We start from the raw sequence: 27,991 nt of genomic DNA on the forward strand, positions 1-27,991 counted from the left end.
GAACTCCTATGTTGACGTCATCAAAATGGCCGCCGGGATTAAAAACATAGGTTTGCTTAAATACAACTATCTCCGTTACCAATCATTTTTTTGAGTCTTCCAATTGTTTCATTTGAAAGAGCATGAAATAAGCTACAAAAATGTTATTCGATTTAGTTTATAGGTAAATGGTTTATGAATTATATATGGCGATGACACTTGGAAGTGGATGAAAAGAACATCCGTACATTTTCTTCTAGTAGATGGTAGAGGTTTCTACTTGAAGAAAACGCAAAAACATTTCTCTTGTTTTTGCTAGTGGTGATTTCTGATACTTACCGAATTTTTAGAAAAGAAACAAATATTCTATCACACAATGTACTGGAAGACCACCTCTCGACCATACTATGCGCGATGGCTGCCAGTGTTTTTTGTACAACTTAAAGCAACTGCCAGAGATGCATCCAACAATGTTCCTTGAGTTCCAAAACGGAAATATATCTGGCTGCAAAACTAAAAGAAAATTTTCTAGGATGGCACATGACCTGTTAGATGAGCAGAACAACAAACTAATTAAAAATTCTTCAATTAACTTATCCCGTCTAAGTCAAGGGGAGGAGCTATTGCAATGGATGGTTGCAGGACCTGAAGTTGTCGGCATGATTGGAGAGTTTGAAAAGGATCGGAACCTGAAATCGTAACATCATTTCCGAGGAGGATCATGAAAATACTCCAAGTTTTCATAAGAAATTAGAAAACCATGTTTCTGCTCTTGTTGAAGTGTTTGAATCACACGGCAACCCATTCGAAGATGAGTTAACTACAGTCAACAGCAGTAGAATCCTCCCAGGAGAAAATGCGATAAGCGTCATGTCGGTAAATGCTACAGGAAAAAGCCAATTTGATACATTTGTCGAAGATCGGTTGATCTTTAAAAAAATTTCCATCCATTAAGTCATCAAAAGAAACAACCTTCCTTTGATGAGTGCTAAGAAACTTACAGTTAAGTCCAAAGACAAGCAGAAAATAGTAGACTTTAGAAAAGACAGTACTCTTTTTGCCAAGTTGTACGTTGCTAGTCAATCATGGGAATTAACGTCAAAAAGTTCTTTACCCATGAAAATAGCTCATGTCCATTTTCCATATGCGACCGCGGTAAGCTCGGAAAACCAATAAAAAAATCCGACGTGGTGTCCTGTATCGTCGAGTCAAGTGGAGTTCGGGTGACCACTGCTCATGAGCCCGAAGTTTCTTCGCTCATAATCGATGTAGCAGCCTTGATCCGTATGCTTGTCCCTAAGTCCAGTCGAACATTTCAAGAGTACTGCAACCAGATTGTTAAACCATACATTCTAATGAGATTAAGATCTGTGGAAAGAGTTGACCTAGTTTTTGACCGCTACCTAGAAGGAAGCCTAGAAAGTGACGTAAGACATTCGAGAGAGTTTGGGCTCAGAATAAATGTAAAATCTAATGTTGTCATTCCCAAATCTTTCAGTAAGTTCCTTGTTCACAGTAAAAACAAAGAACTCTTTGAATTTTTAGCTGAAAACCTGGTCAAAATGGATCTCCCCGCCGGAAAAAATATTAATTTGCACCTACAGAGACACGGTGATTTGATCGCAAATGGAGGCGACATTTGAAGCTATATCTTCCGAATTCCATGAAGAAGCCGATGCCCGTCTCCTACTTCATGTATGGCATGCCATGGAATACTCGGGTTGTTCTTAGGTCATGGTGAAAACTGTTGATAGTGACGTGGTAATAATTGCTATATATGCCTTTTCTAGACTTAATACACTGAAAGAATTTTGGATTGAATACGGCAGTGGAAAGCACCTCCAATACCTTCCGATTCACGAGTTGCACAACAAAGTTCCACGAGTTGCACAACAAAGTTCCACGAGTTGCACAACAAAGTTCCATGAGGAGTTCCAGATCTTTTGCCTTTCTTCCATGCATTTACGGGGGCTGACACTGTGTCAAGTTTTATTAAGTATTGGTAAAACCTCTGCATGGAAAACTTGGATGTTTTTCCGAGATGTAGACAAATCTTTTTCGGCATATTCTCAAGTTCTGGATAACATCTTTGAAGATGACGACACGTTTTTACTCATTCATCACTTTGTAGTTCTTATGTACCATTCATCAGGTTCTGCAGAGACCGTCAATGAGGCCAGGCGGATTCTCTTTACCCAGCAAAACAGATCCATTGAAAATATTCCACCAACCAGCAACGCTCTGTTGCAACATTTGAAGAGGAGAAATATTCATTGTGGACAAACTGTCTTCAACGGAACAGTCAACGCTTGGATCCTTGTGAGTGGGGATGGAAGAAGACGGCAGATGACTACGAGCCCCTCTAGTCGACAAGCCAAACTTCATGGAAAAGCTAAAAGAGTTGATAGCATGCAAGTGCAAACTGATTTGCACGCGCTGTCGATGGGTAAAAATACACGAACTTCGCACTTTACTTTGTGGTTGTGAGGGTCAATGCAGAAATTAAGTTTAATCTTACAAACTTGTCACTTTGTTTAAAGTTTACATTGTTTTCAATAGTTGTGGCTTCCGCGTTAATAATCCATATGGACTGTACATATTTTCATTGAGAGAAACTGTTGTAAATATCTGTTACTGTTCCTAAAAAAAGAAAAGTATTTTTTTTTTCATTTTTGCCAATCAGTAAAAAGAGGGCACTGGATCCACTAAAAGGTGTAAATAACTATTTTTATTTTCATGTTCACTCTTTTGTCGTATAATTTATAATTAAAGATGAATCACTCTTTAAAAAATTACACAAGCACGCAACATTGCAATGGATGTAATGTGTTTACTTGAGTTAACGCCTCTTATAATAACAGAAATGTCATTGCAAAATATATTAAGCCAACAGCAACCATTTTGAAACATTGTTTTTTACCCCCTTCCACCTTGTCATCATCATAAACGATTTAAAATCGAATAAAATTTTTGTAGCTTATTTCATCCTCTTTCAAATGGAACAATTGGAAGACTCAATAAATTGATTGGTAACGGAGTTAAGTGTATTTAAGCAAACCTATGGTTTTAATCCCGGCGGCCATTTTGATGACGTCGACATAGGAGTTCTGCGTGTTAAATCAAGTGGCTCCCAGGTATTTTAAAATTATTTATTATGTATATAAACACTGTGCAAAATTTGGTACTAGTATATGGAAGTGAAGTATTTTGGCTGAATTTGTCGCTGTGTTAGAAGTTGTGACCGCCATTTTAATAATGTAATTCGCACGTTATATGTGATATCTCAGTTATTTATGGATCGATTTTCTTCATTAATAGCTCATTTTAAAGGTAATGAAATTAACAATATAACACGTTACCTAAGTGTTTCGTCTAAAATTAAGGGTTTCGGAGTTATTATGTATTTTTCTTCAATAAATACTCATTAATTTATTAAATTCTTAAATAACTCCGAAACGGTTAATTTTAGAGGAAATATTTTGGTAACATGTTTTATTGCAAATTTAATTTTCTTTAAAATGAGCCCAGTTTGAAGAAAATCGGTCCATAAATGACGGAGATATGGCTTACGTTTTGAATCAAGCTGTCCGCCATATTGATGACGTCATCACACGAGTTCTGGATATTGGATCGAGTGTCTCCCGGCGGTTTTCTGTTCTTTGGTATACATATAAGAACTGTGTAAAATTGCAGACTGGTAGCCGGAAGTGAAATATTTTTACGCTAACTCCACGCACTAATAAGGAAAATTAAAGATAGACACCAGGACCTAGAGCTGAATGGTATTCACGAGGTCATGCGTGTGCTGATGATATAAATCTGATAGGAGGTGATAGAACTATATAAAGAAATGCAGAGACATTATTAAATGTTTGCAGGTTTAGAAGTAAATGCAGAAATAACTATATATATGGAAGTTCGCTGTAATTGTAATACTGCAAATTATGGATGCCTCAAAGTATCAAATAATGTTTTCGATAAAGTAGATACTTTCAAGCAGGGTGCGAATTACTGGGGGGGATGAGGGGGATTTTCCCCCTCAATCACATTTTGTTCCCCCCCAAAGAAGTCAGCTGAAGTATCCCCACCGGGGATGCTCGCTTTCCCCCTCAAACTATGCTTAGTATAACTCCAAATTTCACTGATTTTTGTAATTTCTTGTAAATTTAATCTTCTAGCTGTATTTCGAAATGATCGATGTAAACTGTTCAGTTTTGGTCATTTCTACTTACCATCTAATTACCCACTATTTTCAACGTTGTTTAGTAGAACTATATTATTATGACTACGGTTGTTACTTGCAACTGTACCTTCGTACCCTTCAGTTCGTCATCGTTTGTGAAGTTGAATGTACTAATTGCGTATAACAAAGCCACATATAGATTTATAAATGTTCTTAGCGGTTGGCCAAGAAGAAGTAAACAAATAGCTTCTTCTACCATACTTGGCAAAGTTCGGATATGTCATATTCATCCTCTATATTTGTATCGATTATCATCTTATTTTAATTTTTGTTATAACATGCTATTTCATTTTCCAGTGTACTCTTTGTTAGCATGATGTCTTCATTCCCTAGTAGGTTGTGTGTATGCAACTCAAAAGTTGCATTTAATTTATGATAATTAGCATAGTAATCACTGCTTTTACAGTTTACGGAAATGAACTTTTGAAACTGTACTCAAAATCTGAGATATAGGTATTCTCTCGTAAATATATGTTAACGTACACGCTGGGGGATACGCTCCTAGTGAGCAGACATGTTAATGAAGGTGATTTTTAGGTGAATAAGCGAATAATTCAAGATTTGTTTCAGCATTTGTTAATACGACTGATTCTCCGTGTCATTGTCCTTGTCTGTATAAGCATTTCAACTGGAGCGGTTTTTTTTTAAGTTAACCCTTCATTTTTCCATCTTTTCGCTGTACAGTTTGCTGTTCACGCAATTAATGTTGTCTGAAAAACTTCAGTGTAATGTTTTACTTTACTTGAATAACGTAGCCCATAGTGAATCAACTCATCTTCAACTTAACAGTAAAGTAATTTTTAAGTGTTGACTTTCTGTGCCCATCACGGAATCGATATTTGGAGAAAAAAAGTCGTGATGAGCACAGCTTTAGCGAGAAGTAGAAGCACAAGCTCGAAATCTGAATTGAGATATTTTAAATATTTGGCCTTCGATTTGACCTTGATGTGAGAAATCGGGACCAGCAACAATCCATTTCTTATTTGATGGGCTAATATCTAGATTTTCTTAAAAAAAATAATAATAATAAATAAAAAAATAATATTAATAATAATAATAAAAATAAAATGTCCGGTTTAACTGATAATTTTAGTGGTTTTCACAAGACTGAAGTAGGTTTCTTTTCGCAACCTGTATGTATTAATGCAAAGTGGAAGCTTTCAATATGAGTGGAAAAATTAACATATGCTTGTGATCATGGCTATCGCTCGAGCCGAATTATTAACTAAATAAACCTTAGAGAGCTACGGGGACAAGAGTGAGTACAACATTAAAACACGTTCAGAAAGGTTTAGTGGGATGTGTGTATGTCAGACAATATATATGTGCATAGTTATTGTCGGTAGATTTATTAAATTAATAAATCTCTTATTTATTACAGATGTCACACACACACACACACACACACACACACATATATATATATATATATATATATATATATATATATATATATATATATATATATATATATATATGGGGGTAAGGTATTTATTGTCTCATTTTGAAATTTGAACCTTCAGACTATGTCCTTTGGCCTAATTTTATCCCCCCCAATATAGATTATCTAATTCGCACACTGCTTTCAAGTATCTAAGATCAATATTAGTAGACCAAAATGATATGGACCAAGACATTAAATGTCGTCTGAAAGCAGGAAATTCATGTTATTTTTCAGTTCAAAATCTTTTATCGTCGCGAATTCTGTGAGGAATTTGAAGCTCAAAATATATAAATCGGTAATCATGTCTGTTTTTCTGTATTGTTGCGAATCATAGTTGCTTCCTTTAAAGGAAGAACGCAAACTGAAAGTATTTGACAATAAAATCCTGAGACGAATATTCGGACTCAAGAGGAACGGGAATGGGGTATGGCGGAAATTTCATAACGAGCGACTGTCTAATTGTTAGAATCATCAAATATAGGATGCCCAGGTGTTCAGGTCATGTAGCAAAAATGAAAGAAAGTAGGAACGCTGTCAAAGTTTTGACTGGAAATCCAATCGGAAGTGGCCCCGCGTAGCGTAATCGCTAATGCTCTCGCCTTCGGTGCGAGCGCTCCCGGGTTGGATTCCCGGTGGGGCCACTCGGTCGAAAAAGTGTAAAACGTTTTTTCAGGCCAGCCACCCTGAATGAAGTTTTTCCTGGATTTTCCTCATTCACATCAGGCAAATGCCGGGGTGGTACCTAACTTATCGGTCCCAGGCCGCTTCCCTTTTCCCGGATTGTGTGCTCGCCGAGGGTCGTCATCCCTCAAAAACGTGAAGGGATAAATGGCCTTAGATGCCGAAAGCCCAGAAATCTAAAATCCTATCCTATCCAATCGGAAAACGTCCATTAGGAAGACCTAGACGCAGATGGGAGGACAATATGAAGGTTCTCGCATAAATAGGAATACAAAGTAGAAATTGGATTCAGTTGAGTAAATATAACGAAAATTAAGAAAGTTTATATTTTCTCTGTACGTAGATAGATAAAACAAAGCACAACTGATACGTATGCACAGAAAACATATCCTGGCGATACAACTAATTGATGGAGAAATGATAGCGATTAATTAATTCAAATTAGAAGCATTTCATATGTCAATGGAATAGAGAAAAAATCACTTATAGTGATTAGTCTTTGAAAGTTCTGACTCTTTTAGTCCCTAAACTACGGTTTTGAATATGTTATTATTCCTCTTGTTTACCTTCATTTTTAACAATTCCGCGCTAACAGCATCTTGCATGTGTCTCTTCACTCTTCATACTTTTCATACCTTCAATCTCACCGTAGTGATTAATTCGATTGGGTAGAAAAGCGTGATTAACTAAACAAAGTCATCATCACTACAACGCCAAACACGTATTTCAGACTTCGGCCGTTTCCGATTTTGAACGCTCCTCCCTACACTACAAGTCATTGCTCGACACCTCGTATATCACATCGTCATTAACAAATCGTATTTAATAACTTTCTTTAAGTAATAAGTAAAAACTTGTTGTGACTCTTATTGAAAACTTTGGGTTGCGAGCGAAGCGAGAAAGAAAAGTTTTAATAAATTTACTTCTTTGAAATCCAACAACAACACTGATTTAATAGGGCCCCAATTCTTTTACGGGACGCCGCGTCTTTTACTCTTTTGCGACATATTTTCTTTCTTCTTGCTCGTTCTGCGCCACCTTGCTACCAGCTCCCGGGGCCACCGCCCCCCTCGCCCACCGCTTAACTATGGCTCTGCTGCGAACATAAATAAATTGTATAGTCTCATTTATTTTTTTGAGGTGGTAAGTTGAGATCAAACTCTGAATAAAATGTAGGCTTTTATTGTACAATATTATCACACAAAGTTTCTAAAATAATAATGTTCAAATTTATAAAAGAAGGAATATAACACTAAACAGAATAAAGGAATGCAGTTTCGATTATACATTATCTTATTTATTTTTTTCCAATTAATAAACTCAAGTTCTTTCTGCTCGGTGTTTTTGTTTTACAGTATCATTTCTGGTTGTTAATTAAATAAAACCTACGTAGAGAAGACAAAAGTGACATCGTATCACTTCGAAAGTTTAGGAGCGGCATTTAAAGAAAGATTAAATCCTCTTTAAAACTGACGAATATATACAATTTTAGCCAATAAGTGTCAAGATATTCCTCCATGTGTTCATGTTTGGAAAAGTACAGGACCACAGAAAAGATTTATATTTTTTTCTATTTAATGGGAACCCCTGAAAAATGAAGACCTCGGTGCAAGAATAGGACAGCTCCAACTGTATATTTTGTGCAGGATTGAACACAAAGGGTAAAAATTCAAATTATTTCATTTTACCCTCCAAACGTTTTTGCAAACAGACATGCTATTATACGGGTAAAACCTTTCTTTACAGAAAGTTGGAAGACTAAAATACAAATTTTTTAAAAAACTTTTTCTTTCAATTCTGAACCAAATGTGCGATTAGAATTGTCCCTTTTCTGCACCGAGGTGTTCAAATGTGCAACTTACCAGATTCATATCGCGTTGGACCATGTTTCGCCCTCAGCAAATGGAATAATAAAGGTTGTGAATGATAAGAAGTAGAATATTAAAGCCATCTCGAGTACAATGCATAACTTAATTCCATAAGAGAGAATGGAGGTGGTAATCTGTGCCGGACTCCTGTCACCATAACGAATCATAGATGTGCAATTCTGTTATGCTCTGGGGATTTGGTGGGACAGAGGAAGTGTTTATCTTCAGTCGGATGTTTCTCAAATCATGCCACATGCTGTAAATAGTTGTATTATCGTCTCAGAATAAGCCATCATTGCCCGGAAACATCTCAATAATAGGATGTACATGGTGTCCTAAAATTGCGCCATAATCACGAGCAGTGATGCGATCAGTAAGCGTCAGCACAGGTGCTGAAATTCAGGATATTGAAGCCTACAGCATCATGAACCTGCCGGTATGTTTCACGATTCGGTAAAGACACTGTGCATCATACGCTTCTTTGAACGTTCTACCACACACAAACACGATCCGTGGTTAGAAATAAGGTAAACGATGGTTCATCTAGACATGTCACATGTTTGCAATCCTCAGCGGTTCAAGTTGCACTTTTGCAGCTAAAGCATCATCGACCTTTATCAGCAGTTTCGACTGTGCAACTAGACCTTGTATGTCCATGTCATGGAACTCGATGCGGACTGTGATTGTTGACATAGTCTATGGGAAGTACTGCTTGAGTTCCTCCGTCACTCGCATCACAGTCTCACAACGGTTCCAAATGATCATTTAATATTCGACGGCACCTGTCATTGAGAATTTTTTGTGCCCACTGTTCTTCTTCGCCGATGTGATTTTGCCGTGAGTTTTGTAGGCCGTCTTGGCCACTATCCTCCGCGACACACCCACCACAGTCTAACATCACATTCGCCACGCTCGTATCACATAACTAAACACTAACAATTTGCCGTCTTTGAAAATCTCAGAGACTGTCCACTTTACACTATCACCACCTACTCAGTTCACTTCACACCTCCGTTCTACTGCTCCTCATGTAATATAGAGTTTGTCCTAACAAACCACAACCAACCGTCTGGTGCTGCAGACGTTACCTAACTATTATCAAATCAGACATCTCAGTAGTTACAGCTCCAGAGGTTTCCATTAAATTGTATAGTAGCGGACATAAATCTTTGACCAGGTAATGGCGACTGCTTTGGAACCAAATACAGATTATGAGAATTAAATCTCTCATATCTATAGTTTGGTGTGGAGAAGAAATAAAGTTATGAACCAATTTTTTAAAACCAACTCAAGTTATTAATATAAACTATGCCAAAGAATATTGACTTATATTATTATAAAAATATATACGAAAGACGTTTCGAAACGAAGAAAAATAAATAGAACTTTCTAAGCGGAGGCAAAGAAACCTAACGTAAACACACTAAAAATGAATCATTTACCGCGGGTGATCATGGTTCAATGGTCAAGGCGCTCGGCCCGTAATCTGAGAGGCTCTGGATCGAATGCACGGAGGGCAAGTATTTGTTTTATTTGAAAATTTCTAGTGGCGATTGATCGGCGATGATTCACGTTTTATTATTTTCAGACATTTGCATATTGGGTTGTTTCAATACTTGAACTATCAAATGTTCAAGAATGATAATAGTAATAATAATAAACTAATAATAATAATAATAATCTCGTAGAAGACTAAGGGTTAGGGGCTTAATATCGCTCAGGTCATATTATTCCAGCAGAAACGTGACATTTGGCAAGAATATTTTGGTTTTGTTTAGTTTTGCTCAAAAGAAGAGGAACTTCCCATCTTGTTCCTAAAACAAAACAAAATCGAGACGAGAATTAACATTTTACATTCGAGACGGGACAAGGCTAACACAAATTATCGTCTCGCTTTGAAAATGCGAATCCAGACGAGACGAAAAGTATCGTAAGCATTTCTTGTGTTATCTTGATTCTCGAAATACTGTATGTCCATTCTTTAAGTAACAATTGCTCTGTAGATTGAATCTTATACGCTATTTTGTTTCTTTGTATTTCGGAGCTAATCGAATTTATTCTGGTCTGTGTAGGTATTTTTGTGGCAAAGCTTTCATAATTACTTCTGCATATCCTAAAATTTAGTTTATTATATACCATATTCTTCAATAATACTCAATTATTTCTATTATTTTCTTTAAAATGTACAGTAAAATACTTTCTACATGAACCTTTAGTGGAACACTCGTTTAAAATTTGGGTCGTTACAGAGGTGTCCTCAATGTTTGTACCCCTCCCCGAAATCCTGATTTTTTCTGTAAATTTTTCCTAATTTTAGCACAACTTTAAAAAGTTTGACACCTCTATAATAATAATAATAATAATAATAATAATAATAATAATAATAATAATAATAATAATAATAATAATAATAATAATAATAATAATAATAATAATTATTATTATTATTATTATTATTATTATTATTATTATTATTATTATTATTATTATTATTATTATTAAAGCTTTGTGAATTTAATGATTCACCCGGCTTCAAAAAGGTTAAGCGCTTTCTTTATAGTTGTTTTAGTCGCATCCCGCTTAGTTCTGGAGCTTGTGTCCCTGGATCTATCCCAGCTCTGGCCCAGTGGAATTCTGCTGGACAAACGCCGTGCGCATGGGTTTTCTTGGGGGTCTGTTTCCTCCCACATTATTCGACTATTTCTTCCACTCTTATCATCGACGTCTCCTTTAGCTTAACCGCATAACCAGGGAACGCAAAACTTAAAGACAATTTTTCTTAGGGCTTTTGTGAGTTCAGTAGCCCTACTTTCTGCATGAAATTTGACTGAAACTCTTTCGTTTAAAATTTAGCTAGTTATAGGGACGTATGCAGGGGATATGTCCTGGTGATCCAATCATCTCTTCTTAAACGAGTATAACCAAGTATAATAGAGAGAAGTTACGGAGATACTTTGGGTGAATCAGAAAAGATAGTGGTCTGAGGCACCAGGTTCCACTTAAGGCTTCGAATTACTCTTAATACCACTTTCTCCTTCATGTGTTTGCGTGTTTGTATGTCTTTTTTGTTTTCTAATTTGAATTTGAATTCTCTGGACTATAACATTTTATCATGACCGAAATCAGAATATTTCGTCATTATGTAAACGCGTACACTTTGCTAAATACACGAGTGTTTTGACTCTTACTTAACAGAGTAATCTTATTGCAGTGGCAAGAGCATTTTCATAATTTAGTGGTTATGAGTTCGATTCACGCTAAGGTAATTAAGGAAATTTTTATCATTTATAATATTGATACGTCTGATGTATAATAACACGAAAAATACTCAATTTCTCTCGGTCTTACAAGTTAGAGTCGAAACTACTTTCTTCACGGGGGAAATATTAACAACATGACGTCACACTTACACAACCTTGATTCGCACTGTCTGAGAACATAGCGTGTTTAGCAAATAATTCATGAATACATAAGGATCATCCTTAACGCCTAGTATGAGTAATAAATGTGTCTGAAACGATATTGTTTCCTAGCAATCTTTCCGAACTTCGTTCACTATTACTTTTAATGCTAGAAATGAAAATAATATTTTCGTTCGCCATTTCCAACACGTTCCATATATCCGTTCAATTAAAATTTGTAAATAGGAACTATTCCTTTTTATATTCGTATGTATATTTGTTAAAATATTAATATAACGCATACATAATTCAAAGTCTTTTACTTAAAGAATGGACGTTACTATGTATCGTGATGAAGACAAATCCTACTTAGTTTCTGTTAAGGCATCCGAAGTTTCAATCTGATCTTGTTCGGGAGTTGACATCTTCTTTTCCTTACGGACACAAATCCTTCCAAATTATCTCTTATAAGACAACTCATCCTTAGATACTGCCTAAACCAATTTCTTTTCCTTTTTCCTATCAACTTTAGTATGCTTTATTGAATTGCAACAGGACGTAATATAGAGGTGTCTAATCTTCAGTAATAATATTAATAATAATAATATGAATGGAAAATTCCGTATCAGGACAGATCGAATTCAAATCCGTAAAATCACCCCTAACATTAGGCAAAAGTTACAAAACACTCGGATTTGGAGAGAAGTGTCTGGACCACCAGAACATATCCCTTGCCTACATCCCTAAAACAAGCCAAGCATTAAACGAAAGGCTTCCAGTCAAATTTCATGTAGAAAGTAGGGTTAGTGAACTCACAAGAGCCCTGAGAAAAATTATGTTTTTAAGTTTTAAATTCCATGGTTATGCCGGTTGAGTTAAAGGATACGTCGATGATGAGAATGAATGAAATAGTGGAATAAAGAATATGGGAGGAAACAGAACCACCGAGAAAACCTACAAACACGGCGTTTGTCCAGCAGAATGCCCACTACGCGGGAGCTAGGATAGATCCTGGGACACAAGCTCCACAGGTGAGCAAGGTACTACCAAAACAACCATAAAGAAAGTGCTTAACCTTTCAGGAATAGGGTGAATCATTAAATTCTCAAAACTTCAGTAATAATAATAATAATAATAATAATAATAATAATAATAATAATAATAATAATAATAATAATAATAATAATAAAGGTATTAAAATGTTTAAAGTAGCTCTAAAATTAGGCAACCTTACAGAAAAATCGGGATTTCGAGGAGGGGTACAAACATTGAGGATACACCTCTGTAACTACTCAAATTTTAAACGAGTGTTCCACTAAAGGTTTATGTAGAAAGTATTCTACTCTACTTTTTAAGGAAAATAATAGAAATACAGTAGGAAGTTGAAAATCCGAACTAATTAGGACCACAGGTAGTTCAGATTTAAAAATTGTTCGGATTTTCGAAAATGACCAAGAAAATGCCATTTAGGCTTAAATATACTGTACGGTATGCTCTTTTATCGATACAGTGGTTATACAGTATATACAGTAATTACAATACCGTACGTAAGGCTACTTACATTTAATGTTTCTGAATAACCTGCTCGTACACTAAATTACACTGTTTATGTAAATCATACTTAAAACTTAGCTTGTATCGGCCTAAGGGAATATAAAAATAGAAAATATGCATGCCAAACAATTACATATGAATGAGCTTTTGTAAAAACGCTGACTGCGCACAAAGAAAATTGAATTAGTGTACTGTCACTAGTTTCTTGGGACCGCGTTCAGATTTTTTACGTTTCGGATTTTTGACGTTCGGATTATCGACGCCCTACTGTAATTGAGTATTATTGAAGAGTAAGGTATATAATAAACTAAACTTTAGGATATGCAGAAGCAATTATGAAACCTTTGCCACAAAATTACCTACACAGACCAGATTAAATTCGATTAGCTCCGAAATACAAAGAAACAAAATAGCGTATAAGATTCAATCTACAGAGCAATTGTTACTTAAAGAACGGACATACACTATTTCGAGAATCAAGATAACACAAGAAATGCTTACGATACTTTCCGTCTCGTCTGGATTCGCATTTCCAAAGCGAGACGATAATTTGAGTTAACCTTGTCCCGTCTCGAATGTAAAATATCAATTCTCGTCTCGATTTTGTTTTGTTTTAGGAACAAGATGGAAAATTCCTCTTCTTGTGAGCAACACTAAACAAAACCAAAATATTCTTGCCAAATGTCACGTTTCTGCTGGAATAATATGACCTGAGCGATATTAAGACCCTAACCCTTAGTTTTCTAAGAGATTATTATTGTTATTATTATTATTATTATTATTATTATTATTATTATTATTATTATTAGTTTATTATTATTACTATTATCATTCTTGAACATTTGATAGTTCAAGTATTGAAATATCCCAATATTCAAATGTCTGAAAATAATAAAACGTGAGTCATCACCGATCAATCGCCACCAGAAATTTTCAAGTAAAACAAATACTTGCCCTCCGTGCATTCGAACCAAAGCCTCTCAGATTACGGGTCGAGCACCTTGACCACTGAGCCATAATCACTACGCGGTAAATGATTCATCTTTAGTGTGTTTACGTTAGACTTCTTTGCCTCCGCTTAGAAAGTTCTATTTAATTTTCTTCGTTTCTAAACCTCTTTCGTGTATCTTTTTATGATGATATAAGTCAATAATCTTTGACATTTTTTATATTAATAGCTTGAGTTGTTCTTAAATCTTTCGTTCACAATTTTGTTTCTCCACATCAAACTACAAATGTGATAGATTTAATTCCCATAATCTGTATTTGGTTCCAAAGTAGTCGCTATTACATGGCCAAGGACTTATGTATGCCACGATACATAATCTTGTTGATGGTGTTAAATCATAGAGATGTCATAATCGCACGGAATTTTTGAACATTCAACCCATATTTTAAGTTTCTTGTGGAATTTAATTTTACATTATAATCAATTTTGGATGGTTTACATGGTTTTCAGATGTGCTGGTAATTGCATTATATATATTTTGTTTGTATTTTCATTTGTTGTAGCCTATAATAGAAAGTGTTCGAAGATGTATTCCAAGAACCTTTAATAAAATAGTTAACATAAAATTTTGATCATGATTTGTTTCAAATGCTCAACAAAAATGTTCCGTCAATTTTTGGGAGAGAGAAATAGGTTGTTTCCAGTTCAATTTTAACATCTACAAGAGAACAATACCAGAGAAAGTGTAAGTGGCTTAGTGTATTTGATTCTCTTTGATTTTATCTGATCTTTACCTTTGAGTATCTGGCTAAAAATGTTAAGACACTCCATATAGGGTATACCCCTATCGAATTTCAAAAGGGGCTCCCATTACTAATAGCTGCCGAAATTTTATGTTAATTGAGATCATTTTGGGCGAGGTGACCCAAATACTGCTTTAGGGCATTCATCTACCGTCTGCCGGTCCCACCACTACACTAAAACTGCTTCGTAGATTTAGATCATTTTTATATCATCAATAATAATCGCCTGTGACATTCTATTGATATTACCACTTGTGTATTCATTCCTGAAAGGGCAAGGGAAGGTAAAATTTCTGCTGTTATGAAGTATTTTATTTGGATCACTGGCTACGAAGACACAATATTTGGTATATGTATAGTTCTTGTTTCACTGAGTACGTACGGTCATTCACTTGAATGATCTTAATGTGATGGATGCAAAGAACGGATGGATTTTAATTGCTGAATGTAATAAACTATGTAACTTAATGTATGGAAGACTTTTGAAATGTAGAATACGAATCTCATTCGTTCCATGCATTTTGGAAATGTTTACCCAAAAATGGAACAAGGGACATTATATTACATGTTTCCTTTTTGAACGGTTGATCATAAACCATGACATTTAGTACATCTTCCTCTAGAAATTAATAATCTCTGGAACGAATTTATCATGATAGCGTTGAGCGAAGAGGGTCCCAAATTATTGTCCTAAATAATACTCGGAAACTTTCTGGTAAATTAACATCTATAATGCACATTTCCTATAGGGAACGTAGGCAAGAAACTAGCAGTAACTTCTGTGAAGTAAACAAGACAAAAAAGACACTTAGAATATCAAAAATAGCTAATAAACATATTTCATAACTTTTCTTTTACTTTATTTTACCTTTGATTCCGGAATTTCTTCTTCGCTAAAAGACTGACTGACCTCTGTACAGTCTACGAGAGCAGCCTTGAGTGGAGTAACAAGCAGCATAGAGAAGTTTTCCTGTAATAAAAGGGAATAAATAAGTAGTTATTACATATCAAAGTAATCTTTTGTATGAACCAGCAAAATATGTTAATATGATATGAAAGAACACCGCGTCTAAATCTGCCACAAAAAGTCCGTCAGCGTGCCATGAATGACTTTTCATTTCCAGGATCAAGCTTTTGGGTATACAGCTACGACTCTGAAACAAAACAACAGACTTCACAGCTCAACCAAGTACATATTCATGGTCTTTTTCGACATTTACGCCATTGTGCATCACGAATTCGTCCCCAGGGGCCAGGTCGTCAATAGTGAGTTCTACTGCCAGGTTTTAAGGGGTCTGAAAGGGAACATTCGGCGAAAGCAGCCGGATCTGTGGCGCGTGAAAAACTGGTTGCTCCACGACAAGAGTGCACCCTATCACCGTGCTCTTCTTACACGTGAGTATCTCAGCAAAACAAGATGATCACACAGAAACTCGCCAAATTTTGCTCCTGCGGACTTCTTAATCTTTTCGAAGCTTAAGGCCAGCGGGAATCGCAAAAGATGCTTGACACGCTTCGAAAATCAGACTTCCAGGATGAATTCCAGCAGTGGCAGAAACAATGGGAGCGCTGTATTGGTGTATAAGGAGACTATTTTCAAGTTGATAGTGTGTAAGCGTAGATAAATAGAGCTCTTTTATTATAAACAGAACTAGTCTCGAAACTTTCAGACACCACCTCGTATTATAAAATAAATTATTATTTAGATTTGAACATTTATGATTATAAATTATACCAATAATCGACGTTCAATCATAGGAAAACTCAACTGTTTAACGGACAATCCTTTATGTATCTTCCTAACAGATAAATACATGAAATCTGACTAGCGAGCATCACACGTTCCAGGAATATTAATTTTTAAAGTGTTACCAGGAAAATGTATTTAGTTGAGCAGTAGAGTTTTGGACTGATAATGGAAAGGTTGTCGGTTCGAAACTGGTCGGGAAATACAGCATTTTTCTGATTTAAATCTTGAAGAGGAAATGTTCTCTTTATCTCGTAATCCTGAATAGAGACGCTAGGATGTTCAAGAATACTAAAATTAAGAAAAGTATAATAAAATTTAAAAAAGAAAGATAAATTGCATTATTATATTGGCAACTTTGATTGATTGGTTATGGTTTAATGGGGACGACAGCATCAAGGCTACTTTTCCGCGTCACAATTGACAATTCTAGTTATATTAGCGCTTTTCTAGTATGTCTAGAAGTACATATGTTTAGATCTCCTTACTCCTCTCTTATATGCCTGGTAAAATAGTATAGTTGTTTAGTGAATCAAATAAATATTATAGACGTTATATCTCTTTCTTTCTCTTCTCTCTTCCTTTTCTCCGGAGATGGATGTTCAGACAAATAGACTGCAGAGTCGATTTTCAATAACAAAAATATCTACAGCCACTGGTACATATTTTGGTGCTTCCGAATCTTTTCAGAGATAATGTTGCATTGATGCTGCGAATCTAAATCTTACCTATATAGACCTATTCTTTACTTCTTTAGTCAAATAAACAACTCTATCACAGATTCTTAGGCAATCCCTGCCTACATGTAAGTCGTAGTCATATACTCAACAGGGAGATGGATGGAAACACATTTTTGATCTTGAGGATACACATTCAAATGAAACCAAGCATCAACTGAAGAGCATTACCTATGGAATATGTCCCTGTAATTACTCACAATATTGCAGATATTTTTTGTTCTCAAATTTAAACTCATGTACAACACAAATTTCGTATGCTTTCAAACTAATGTAGTGTCATTATTCCACGGCGCGAGGAGTATGCATTTCGTAATTGCTGATCTAATTGACGTATTTATTTCCGAAGAGATAATAACACAAGATTTCTAATCTCTGCAGTACGAACACATTTTACATAATGTATTTGTGCATTATCAACTAGACTTGTCAGAATCTATGTTTTAATCACTTTATATATAAGGACCTTGGTTGACGATTTAATGTGAAATTTAGCTTGAACTTTGTAATGATAAAATTTAAAAGAAGTATGCCTTGTACGGCAAAAATTCTTTGTTGTAATGTTATTGTCATCTTCATTTTCAGTTTTTCTTCACTGTTATCACTCCAAAATTAATTTTACGAATAATAATACAGTAATTAACCATCTTTCCTACAGTACTACTATCTCAGAATTAACAAATCACAGCAACTAAACATAAGGATTTTTAACGTTATCATGGCAAATCGAATCAGCATCCATTTAGCTTCGGTTCAATTCCGATGTAAGTTATATGTATTTGGGCCATCCTGCTATTTCCATATTTTAACATTGTACTATATATTCACATTTAGTATCCTTTATACACATTGGTGGGAAGTGAGAAGAAAAGCGTAACTGTTTTATTTGTTATTGTGAAAGCGTATTTTTGTAGATATTATTAAAAAACTTTTCAAGAAGTACGATAATTGTGGTTTAACTTGAATACGTAGAACTTTATTTACAATTTCAGAAACTAACAGAAAATAGTTTATATTACTTTAAAATATAGTAATAACGTTCCTGAAGATTACATTGACTCTTCCAAGTACGAACTTGCCAGTAAATAGTTCTAAGAAATCATTAGTGGAAATTTCCCTACTTGATTTTATTTTCATAACCAGAGTATGAAAATATCCCTCTAAATCATAGAGAAAATGTTTCGAAATTTGATGTCAGGTTCTTTACTGGTATCTTTCCTTTTCAAAAGAAAAAAGAAAAAGTTTCATCATCATTCGTTATCAATATTAAGTGGAACTATCGTTTACGTTTCTGTTTAGGCACTTCCGAGAAGCACATATTAGTTCCTTAGTTTTCTGCAGAAATCCAATTGAGAAATATGCAATTACTGCTACGAGATAATTACTATCTTTAATCATATTGTGATTTTTATTTTGTTTTTAGGAAGTATTCCATTGCCTCTTTTTATTTGTTGCATAATATAATACAACAGAACATCCTTTATAATAGATATTTTCATCATATAGAACAATCATTTTGGAGATAATAATATATTTTTCAATACTTCATAAAAATTAGCAAACAGATGGTAAAATAAAACACTATTTGGCCTTTTCTTTCGTTGCTGCCTATCTGTTTCTTTGAATATTTTTGGAATCCTTAGGTTCGATTCCCGGTGGGAGTTCATGTGGTTTGGATTTCACGTTAGACTGTAGATCCAAGTTGCCTTGTGCTGAACGGGATGCTAAACTCAAATCAAATAAAAAAAATCTTTGAATATTTGCTCTTCCAATATTTCTGCTTTTGTGCACAATACATAGTATTTTTCTTTCGTAGTTTAACGTACTATGATAATCCTCTGAGGCTAAAGGAAACGGCAATGATATCAATGAACGAAATGGTAGAATGAATGAAGTGATAAAACTCCGAGAAAATACATTCACACGACATTTGTTCACCACAAAATCCACTTCGCTTGAGTTGAGATTGAACCAAGAACCTTACGCATTAGAGTTAAGTGCTTTACTACTGAACCAACGCGGCCTCGTGTAATATAGTAGTGAGAAATTATAGTAGTAATTGGAAACCACTGGGATGAAAGCGAAATATCACCATTTAGTCAAAATTGAGTTATGGGTAGTGCGTGCGCCTTGAGTAGTAGAATCTCTTATCTTAATATTAAAGATAAATAGTGCATACTTTATTTACAGTCAATAGTGTTTTCTTCCTGCTATATTCTAAGTAGGCTATATTTTTAAAGTTTAATATTAAATTTTCTGAGGATGAAGAAAAGTTGACCTTTCGCTTTTTTCCCTATGGTCTCAACTATGATATATTTTGAATATTACTTTTTGAAAGGATTTTTGTTGTCCAATTTGAAGATAGAGTATTATATGTTACAGGGCATTGCTGCTTGAATTCGGAAAAGTTGTAGACCAGCGTAACGACAGCGTTGGTGCAAGTAATTCACAGCCATTCATATTTAAACGTGATCTGTCAGGCGTTGAAAGATAATAGGCTTTATAATGTTAAAATTCACTACGCTCCTCCTTGTGCTCATCTTTCTTCAGAAAAGTTTTGCTGTTTAGAAATTCAGTAATTTACCAAATTCTCAAGAAAGATCGTATCATTGCTTAATTTTAAGACAGGAACGAAGAATACCATCATCACTTTGAATACAAATAACAAGAAGATGAAGTTATAGGAGAAGATTCCTGTTTTGACGTTAGAATAAGTTTATTTGAAGTCAAAATTATAATTTTGCTATTGCTTTCCACGAATTGACAAAATTTGAAATCAACTATAGCTAAGTGACAATCAACTATAGAAGACAGCGATAAATTCTATACATTACAAATACAAGACACTAAGCAAGAACTACTATGTTTGACTAAGAGGAATGTAAAGTCAGATAGTTTAATTGAATATTGTAATACAAATATTCAGACAACACAAAGATATTTACAATATTTAAAAATATTAAACTATAAGTTGTTCTTCGTGAAAATTCAAATTAGATCACTACGTAAAGAAACTATTTAGAAACTATTTTTAAAAGTCATGAAGAACCTACTATACAGGAGTTGTCATGCCGTATTTAAATAATTAATTCCATTTCATGTTTATAAAGTATATATTGAGTTTGTTAGAAACAGAAGTCTCATATTGAATAAATACAAAATATTATGTATACTGTAAAGTCTTTTTGTTAAATTAGCTATCTGTAATTTCTACTAATAATTTTTAGGAATTACCAGTAACTTGACAACATGAACAATGTGTAATAATAATAATAATAATAATAATAATAATAATAATAATAATAATAATAATAATAATAATAATAATAATAATAATAATAATGATTTTATCTTACCAGTTGTTGAGGGTCGATATATTCACGTATTTGCATTATGATTCTCTCGTAGCCTGCTAGTAAATTCCATCGACTCCAAGAGAAGTTGTATGTTTGAGCGAACAAAGCCATGCAGCGATAAAGATGGGTTTCAGCCACATAATGTTTCGTGGCTGCACCTTCGATGTAAAGAAACGCATCATAATCAGGAAATATATCGGCACCACCTTCTCTCATTATCTAAAAATAAAAATACAAAAGTTTCTGCAGGAAACTTAATTTTCATTAACAGAAAAACGGGTTAAACTCCAAAGAGAAAGTGTGTAATTCGCCTTTGAAATATCAGTATTTAAAATCCTAAATCAAAGAAAAAAATAAAATGAAAGAGGAGACTGAAAACCAAAAGCTTTTAGAATGTAAACATCTCCCTAAAACAGTATGATAAATATAACAAAAATGACCTGATTAAATTTATCAGATATTCTTTAGAATCGTAATTCTTATATGAGACAGTAAGTGTATACTACCTGCAGTGCACCAATAATATTCTGTGTTTAGCTCAAACAACTGATGAAAGGTAAGTTCTGTAACACTAATTTGAGTTTAACTATCCATACAACAGGACAAAAGTCAAAGTTTACGAGAGTAAGTCAATAATTATCCGCAATCTGACATAACTCTTCTTATATTGTTCATATATATTTCATATTTATTTTATTGTCATGCTGTCGTGATCATGCTATAAAAGTTTGGTCCTTATTCCTCTATTTGTCTTCCTTTTGTTTTAGATAGATCATGGCAGCTCCATTAGAAGTTTGTACCAGAGAGAAACAACGAGCAGTGATCCGGTTTTTGTGGTCGGAAAATGTGTCAGGAACCATGACTATTTTTCAGACGATGTGAGACTTCATCATTAGTTATCCGTCTATCTAACAGAATCATGTCACGTGCACGCTCAATGTTGTCATCATTTGTGACCGTAGATGATCGTCCGGCTCCTTCCTCGTACGTATCACTTGTGCAACAATTTTTGAATTTTTCAATCCATTCATACTCACTCCGTTGCAGCAAGACACTGTTCCCGTATTGTGCCGAAAGTCTTTGATGTATTGCGGACCCTGATACAGCTTCCTACCACAAAAACCGGATAACTGCTCGTTGTTTCTTTTTGATGCAAACTTCTAAAGGAGCGGCCCTGATCTATTATAACCGCCACCAGGTTATAGAAGTGTTTTTTGTGAACGCTCTGTATATTTCGTAAAGACAGTGATTATTCCTTATCTGTACTTTTCCAGTTCCTTATCTGTACTTTCACACGCCCGAGTTATCGCAATGTCTCGTGTATCGTGGCCACTGGACTAAAATTAACATGAATTCTTTTCCGTATTCTGTTTGCATGTGCATACAGCTGATTTCACTGAGTGGTTTTCAGAATGAACTGCCAACACTCTTCAGTCAAGCATTGCAGCTGGTATCTCGAATCTTTGCGCTCGAGGAGTTTGACTCCGGAATTGTGGGCAGCCACCACGCACGTTGCGTCGGGAATCAAGTATGACTTTGTGTTAAGGGGCACAAGCTATTAGCCAGTGAAGGACGTTTTCTTACGGCTAGCCTCAACTAGTAAAATCTCAGGTTTACATACCTTGTGCGTACATGTAAGTTATAAACGCACCCTCCAACATTATCATTCCACTTAAGAAGCTTATTTTGCTGAAGACTCATCTCAAATCTTCAGGATTGTTTGGAGCAGCAACTAGATTGCTATGTGGGATTATCCCGGCAACTTTTCCCCCAGTGCTAATCCCCCAAGTGCGTCAATGGTGTGAGAAAAGCATTTATAGTGAAATCTCAATTATAATCTAATATATAAATCAAAGTGATAAAACGGGCTACAGTGCATTAAAAGGCAAAGTGTGAATTTAGTAATGAAGATTATTATACATATTCTGTGTTAAGTGTTGTGTTCATTTCTGTTCGTTATTTTTTTCGTAATAGTATTTTAATAAATAAGTATAGTGTTATTTAATCAGTGTGTTTTCGTTGTTTGTGTGAATGATGTTTGTCTGGATGACCGTCTGATCGTCCGTGAGGTTTTCGAGACGAGACATCCGAACCTCTCGGCGCCTAATGCTCATCTCATCATTGAGACCGACGAGCGATTCTGAAACAATTGGTAATCCTTTCTTGGAGAGGTCCTTCAACGTCCTACCCAGGTAAGTCCAGGTCTCCAGGAGAATACATATTGGTAGGACAACGAACAGCTACACTGATCAATTACAAAAAAATGTCTGCCCGAACAGCGACCCGATCCCCGGTTGTTTACAAATAAATGGCCGCCCGAGCAGCGAACCAATAACTTGGTCGATTATACTATCCGCAACAAAAGGAAGGCAAATGGAGGAATTAGAGTCAAACTTCCATAGCATGCCCACAACAGCATAACAATATAATACGCTTCAGTATGAACAATGTATGAAGTTATAGCTACATGGCGTATAATTTTTGACTTACATTCGTATGTTGAAACACCAGAATTATATTTGATTAGTTTAAAACAGAAACTCATTCCTACTTCATAGCATTGTGTATAGGTTGATGAAAGTCGTATTCATTGATTAAATATCATTTATTCGCATTATTCATTTGTACTGACTATAGCAACGGAAACTGTACAAATAGTTTAGATCAGAATGAAAGTCAAAATCAGCATTGAAGAAGGTTTTTCTACTTACATTTCAAGAAAAATTTGCGTCTTCAATTTTGTGTGTAGTTCAGCAAAATTTAAATTTCGAAAAAAAAAGAGATCTTGTTAAACATTTTGAAATAAAAATGAATGAAATAATATAAAAAATTTCACTAATGCAATACAAATAATTTGTTAATTTAATGAACTCAAGAATATGATAAGCAATAGAATTACATAATGAACAGAAGAAACTTAAAACCTTATTTAATAAGACGAAATTTGTAGATGTGTTTCGTAGCCGCAATTTCATAAGGAACAGTGCTGCATACATCCTGAAAAGAATACACTTAACAATAAGTGAGGTAAAGAAAGTTCCTATTTCACTGTTGTTGGAGATCCACTACTTATTAATAGGTTCCACATTGTACCACAGAGTTTATTTCCTTATTGATAGTGTCACAGAAATCACAGAGTTATTGTTGATATCTCATTGACTTCTTTGTTTGGTGTTGAGTGCCAAGTCTTAGCAAAAATTACTTTCATCGGCTGCTTCGACTTCTGATCTAAAAACGGGAAAAGTCTATTTTGAGCTTCTTGAGTTCCGATGGGTCACCTACAGTTTACTTCTAAACTGCTACGCACTCAAATTTAGTCTGCTATGCATGAACACATTGTTTTCAAAATTAATGAGTCTTTCAGGTTTTCGCTTCGCACAATAAAGTATTTTTCAATAGATATTCAACTTCCCTATTGTACTATCCGTAAGTGTGGAAGGTCTTATAAAACAGCTATATACGTCTGTCTGTTGACAGGTATCAGAATAAAATCGGAAAGAGATAGCGAGAAACGGTTTTCTGGAATTGATTCAGTATTCATACAATAGATTTAATCTCCTTCTTTAACCCCGAACTTAAACTGGAAGGAAACTCATCCTTGGCTAAGCGGTTAGCGTACGCGCTTTTGGCGTGGGAGACCCGGGTTCGATTCCCGGCGGGAGCTCATGCGGTTTGGATTCCACGTTAATCAGTAAGTTCATGTCTCATATAGCTTCGCTGCTGAACTGGACGTTAAACGCAAAACTCAACTCAAATTGGAAGGGTTTGCAAGAAAGTATTGGTTTAAGCGTTGATAGCAATAGTGCAAAAAAGTAATAGATACCGAGAAGCATTTTTTCTTGAAATTGTTCAACGTCCCATAAATAGAGTCCATCTCTATTCTTACTCTCTATTGCAACTGGAAATAGTAAAACTAAGACAATATCCGGTTTAAATATTGATTTCTCATATAAATATGGTAATAAAATTGTAAGAGATAATTAGAAACTTTTTAATATGATATCAGCGTTTCAAAGAACAGGTTCCATCTCTGATCCCATCTCCCTCTTGCAACCGGAAGTTTAACAGAAACTATAGTATTAAATCCGCAAGTTTGGAAGTCTGCCATAGTTTATATGTGAAACAAAACTCATTCGCTACACCATTGTGTTCTCTTTTCATTCTTTGTACATTTTTACGTAAGAATAGACACAAATATGTACAGGCACAAATACACCCGTAAATTCCTTATCTACTTACAAAAAAATCTCCAGGCATAACGGCAACAGTTCAAGATGAAAATACTGAAGCGAGTGATGATCAAAGATCCGACCTCTTTAATAACTACTTCTGCAAAACATTTACTTCCCTTCCCTCTACAACACATCTTCCCCCTCTCCGCTCCATCTGTTCAGATACCTTATCCAACCTCTCTACCACCCCGAGCGAAGTTCTGGCTCTCTTGCAATCGTTATCTCCACATAGATCACATGGACCTGATAACATCCGTCCTTTCTTTCCCAACAAAACTGCTTTAGTTATTGCGGTTCTTCTCTCTACCTTATTCAATAGATGTTTAAAAGACGGGTATTACCCCACCAGTTGGAAACTAGCTCACGTGACCCCAATATATAAATCAGCATTAAAGATCATGTATCCTCCTATAGGCCAATATCTCTTCTTTCTGTAATATCAATTATCTGCGAAAAAATAATCAAAGACGGGCTACTTAAATTCACCTCACCTTATATCCACAGTTCTCAGCACGGCTTTCTACCGAAAAGTTCATCTCACGAACTTAAGTACTTTTCTTTCCTGTGCAGTCAAATGTATGAATAACAATACTCAATTAGATGTTATCTACCTTGATCTCTCGAAGGCCTTTGATTCTGTCAGTCACATTCATCTTCCTCATAAACTCTCCAATAGATTTAATGTACATGGTAAATTTCTCTCTTTAATCACCAGCTACTTGAAGGATCGTAAACAGAGAGTTGTTCTTTAAGGGGCGATTTCTAACCCCCAACCCTTGATCTCAGGGGTTCCTCACGGGAGTGTACTTGGGCCTCTGCTATTTGTCCTGTATATGGATGAGCTCTACACGCACTTATCAGCTCAACCTAGTGGCCTTCTGCTCTTTGCTGACGAATGTAAGTTATACAGAGAAATGTCGTGTCTCCATGACACAATTGCTCTACAGAAAGACATAAATTACCTTATAGACTAGAGTGAAATGTGGCACTTGAAACTCAACAGTAAGAAGTGAGACAGTATTATAACTTTGAAAAAGTCTCCTTTTCCCTCCACATACCATCTCAATGATTCCGCTATCACACATTCTGTAAGTCATAATGATCTTGGTGTTATCCTAGATTCAAAACTCACATTTTCTGACAACATCGCCTCAATACTTAAGAATTCAATGTTGGGACTTCTTTATCGATTCACTGAACTACACACTGTTTCGTCATTAGCAACTTTTTATAAAACTTTAATAGCGCCCACGATCGAATACTGCTGTCCCATATGGGCCATGGGAGCACCTACACACCTCTCCAGACTTGATTCTATTCTTAATTTCTTTATTGCTATAGTCTGTTTTTGTGTTCCTGCACTTCGAATATTATCTAAGGAGGAACTCTTGCGACATCTTAATATCCAAACTGCGGAAGTACGCAGAATTATCTCTGACCTGAAATATCTTCATAAAATAGTGAATGGAAACTTAAGATCGGAAATATTACTTCAAGAACTATCCTTACGTGTCCCTTCCCGCATCACCCGGAATACCCACCTATTCCATCTTGCTCGTCCTAGGTTGACAATTACACAGAGGTCTCCTTTTTACAGAATACCAAATTATTATAATCAAGTAACAAATAATTTGGACATTTTTTCGACCTACCCCGAGTTTGAAAGAGCAATTAAACGAGTTTTGACGGAATAATATTACTTTTACACTCTTTTTTGACACTGTTCTATGTTGTTGCTATTGTTGTCTTGTTTTTTATTTCTTTTGTTAACATTTCTTTGTGTAAAATGGCAAAGTTAAGCTGTATCTGGGAATTTGTTCAATAAATAAATAAATAAATACAAAATCATCTTAGTTTGTAAGTGACGCTAATTCCTATTAGTTTAAATCACGGCTCTGCTACGTGCTTACCTTTATTTGAAAATGAATATTCATGACGATAAATTTGAAATTTGCTTTATTGTTTATTATTAAAACAATGGCCATATTAACACTCTCGTTCCGAACTTTTATATAATTGTGCATGACATGTAAGACATGTAACAAGTTTTAAAAAAAAAGGTACACGATATACATTGCAAATAAATCTTTAAACAGTCTATTTTAAGATGAATACAACATTTATTGAAATTATATGGTGAAATTACTATAATATTACTTCAAATGAATGCACTTTTACTTACATGGAAAACACTTTTGCAACAGAAACATGATGTAGAAACAGTAGTAAACTTGTTTATTATTAGTAGTAATGGGCAAAATTGCTAAAATGTTTACTCTTGTTCTTCATTTATTGATATTCCTTTATGTACTACCACAGAAAAAATTAAAAGGATCTTAACACAAATCATTCATCTATGTTCGTCAGAGAAGTATTGCTAAGGAAAAAGCTAACAACAGCTTTCAGGATACAAAACCTTAAGAATGTCATTGCTAGATGTCAAGGAAATGATGCTTTTTAATTAGGTGTGAGTTCGAGTAAGTATTCCACACAACCAACAACCGACCGTCACCCACGGAAGGCTTTTGACAAGCAACGTATGGAACACGGTAAGCTTAGATCCGACTCAAACTTCTCCCAGAGAACACAGAATATAAAAGAAGAAAAATGCCAAATTGAAACTGTCCCATCCAGAAACACCGGAGAGGTGGAGCCGCAACATAACGCATCGCGCCACAATATAATATAAAGTAAACGTCGCAAGATACCTGTTCATATCGAAAACGGAAAGGTCAAGGAGCACCGGGATGACATCAAGGATCTGATAAGCTACAACACTGACTATCAGCGATCTTGAAAGCCGCTATCGTGGAGATATCATAAGGTATTGAAAAGGGAAGGGATTGTGTGAAATATCAATGTCGGGTAGATTTGAAAATTAAAACCAATGGCCCAACCTCTGATAACGAACGTATCGAACATCTTATGGACGTGAATAGGAATTCATGCAAGCAGAGGATGGAAAAAGCAACTGAAGTTACGAATCAAACAGAAACG

At 35.1% G+C, this 27,991-nt stretch overlaps 1 protein-coding gene across 1 annotated transcript in view; it reads right to left on the reverse strand.

Annotated features, from left to right (window-relative positions):
• Positions 1-27,991, reverse strand: part of LOC145676743 (dynein axonemal intermediate chain 7-like) — a gene marked incomplete at its 5' end in the record, with an annotated part of 107,099 nt that overhangs the window by 11,528 nt on the left and 67,580 nt on the right. The window contains 2 exons of the mRNA XM_081747553.1: positions 15,791-15,892; positions 20,763-20,981. Coding sequence (XP_081603679.1) covers positions 15,791-15,892; positions 20,763-20,981 — 321 coding nt within the window. The remainder of the gene's footprint in view (positions 1-15,790; positions 15,893-20,762; positions 20,982-27,991) is intronic.

Source organism: Thermobia domestica, unplaced genomic scaffold, assembly GCF_964235325.1.
Source record: "Thermobia domestica unplaced genomic scaffold, izTheDome1.hap1.1 HAP1_SCAFFOLD_321, whole genome shotgun sequence".
Classification (NCBI taxonomy): domain Eukaryota; kingdom Metazoa; phylum Arthropoda; class Insecta; order Zygentoma; family Lepismatidae; genus Thermobia; species Thermobia domestica.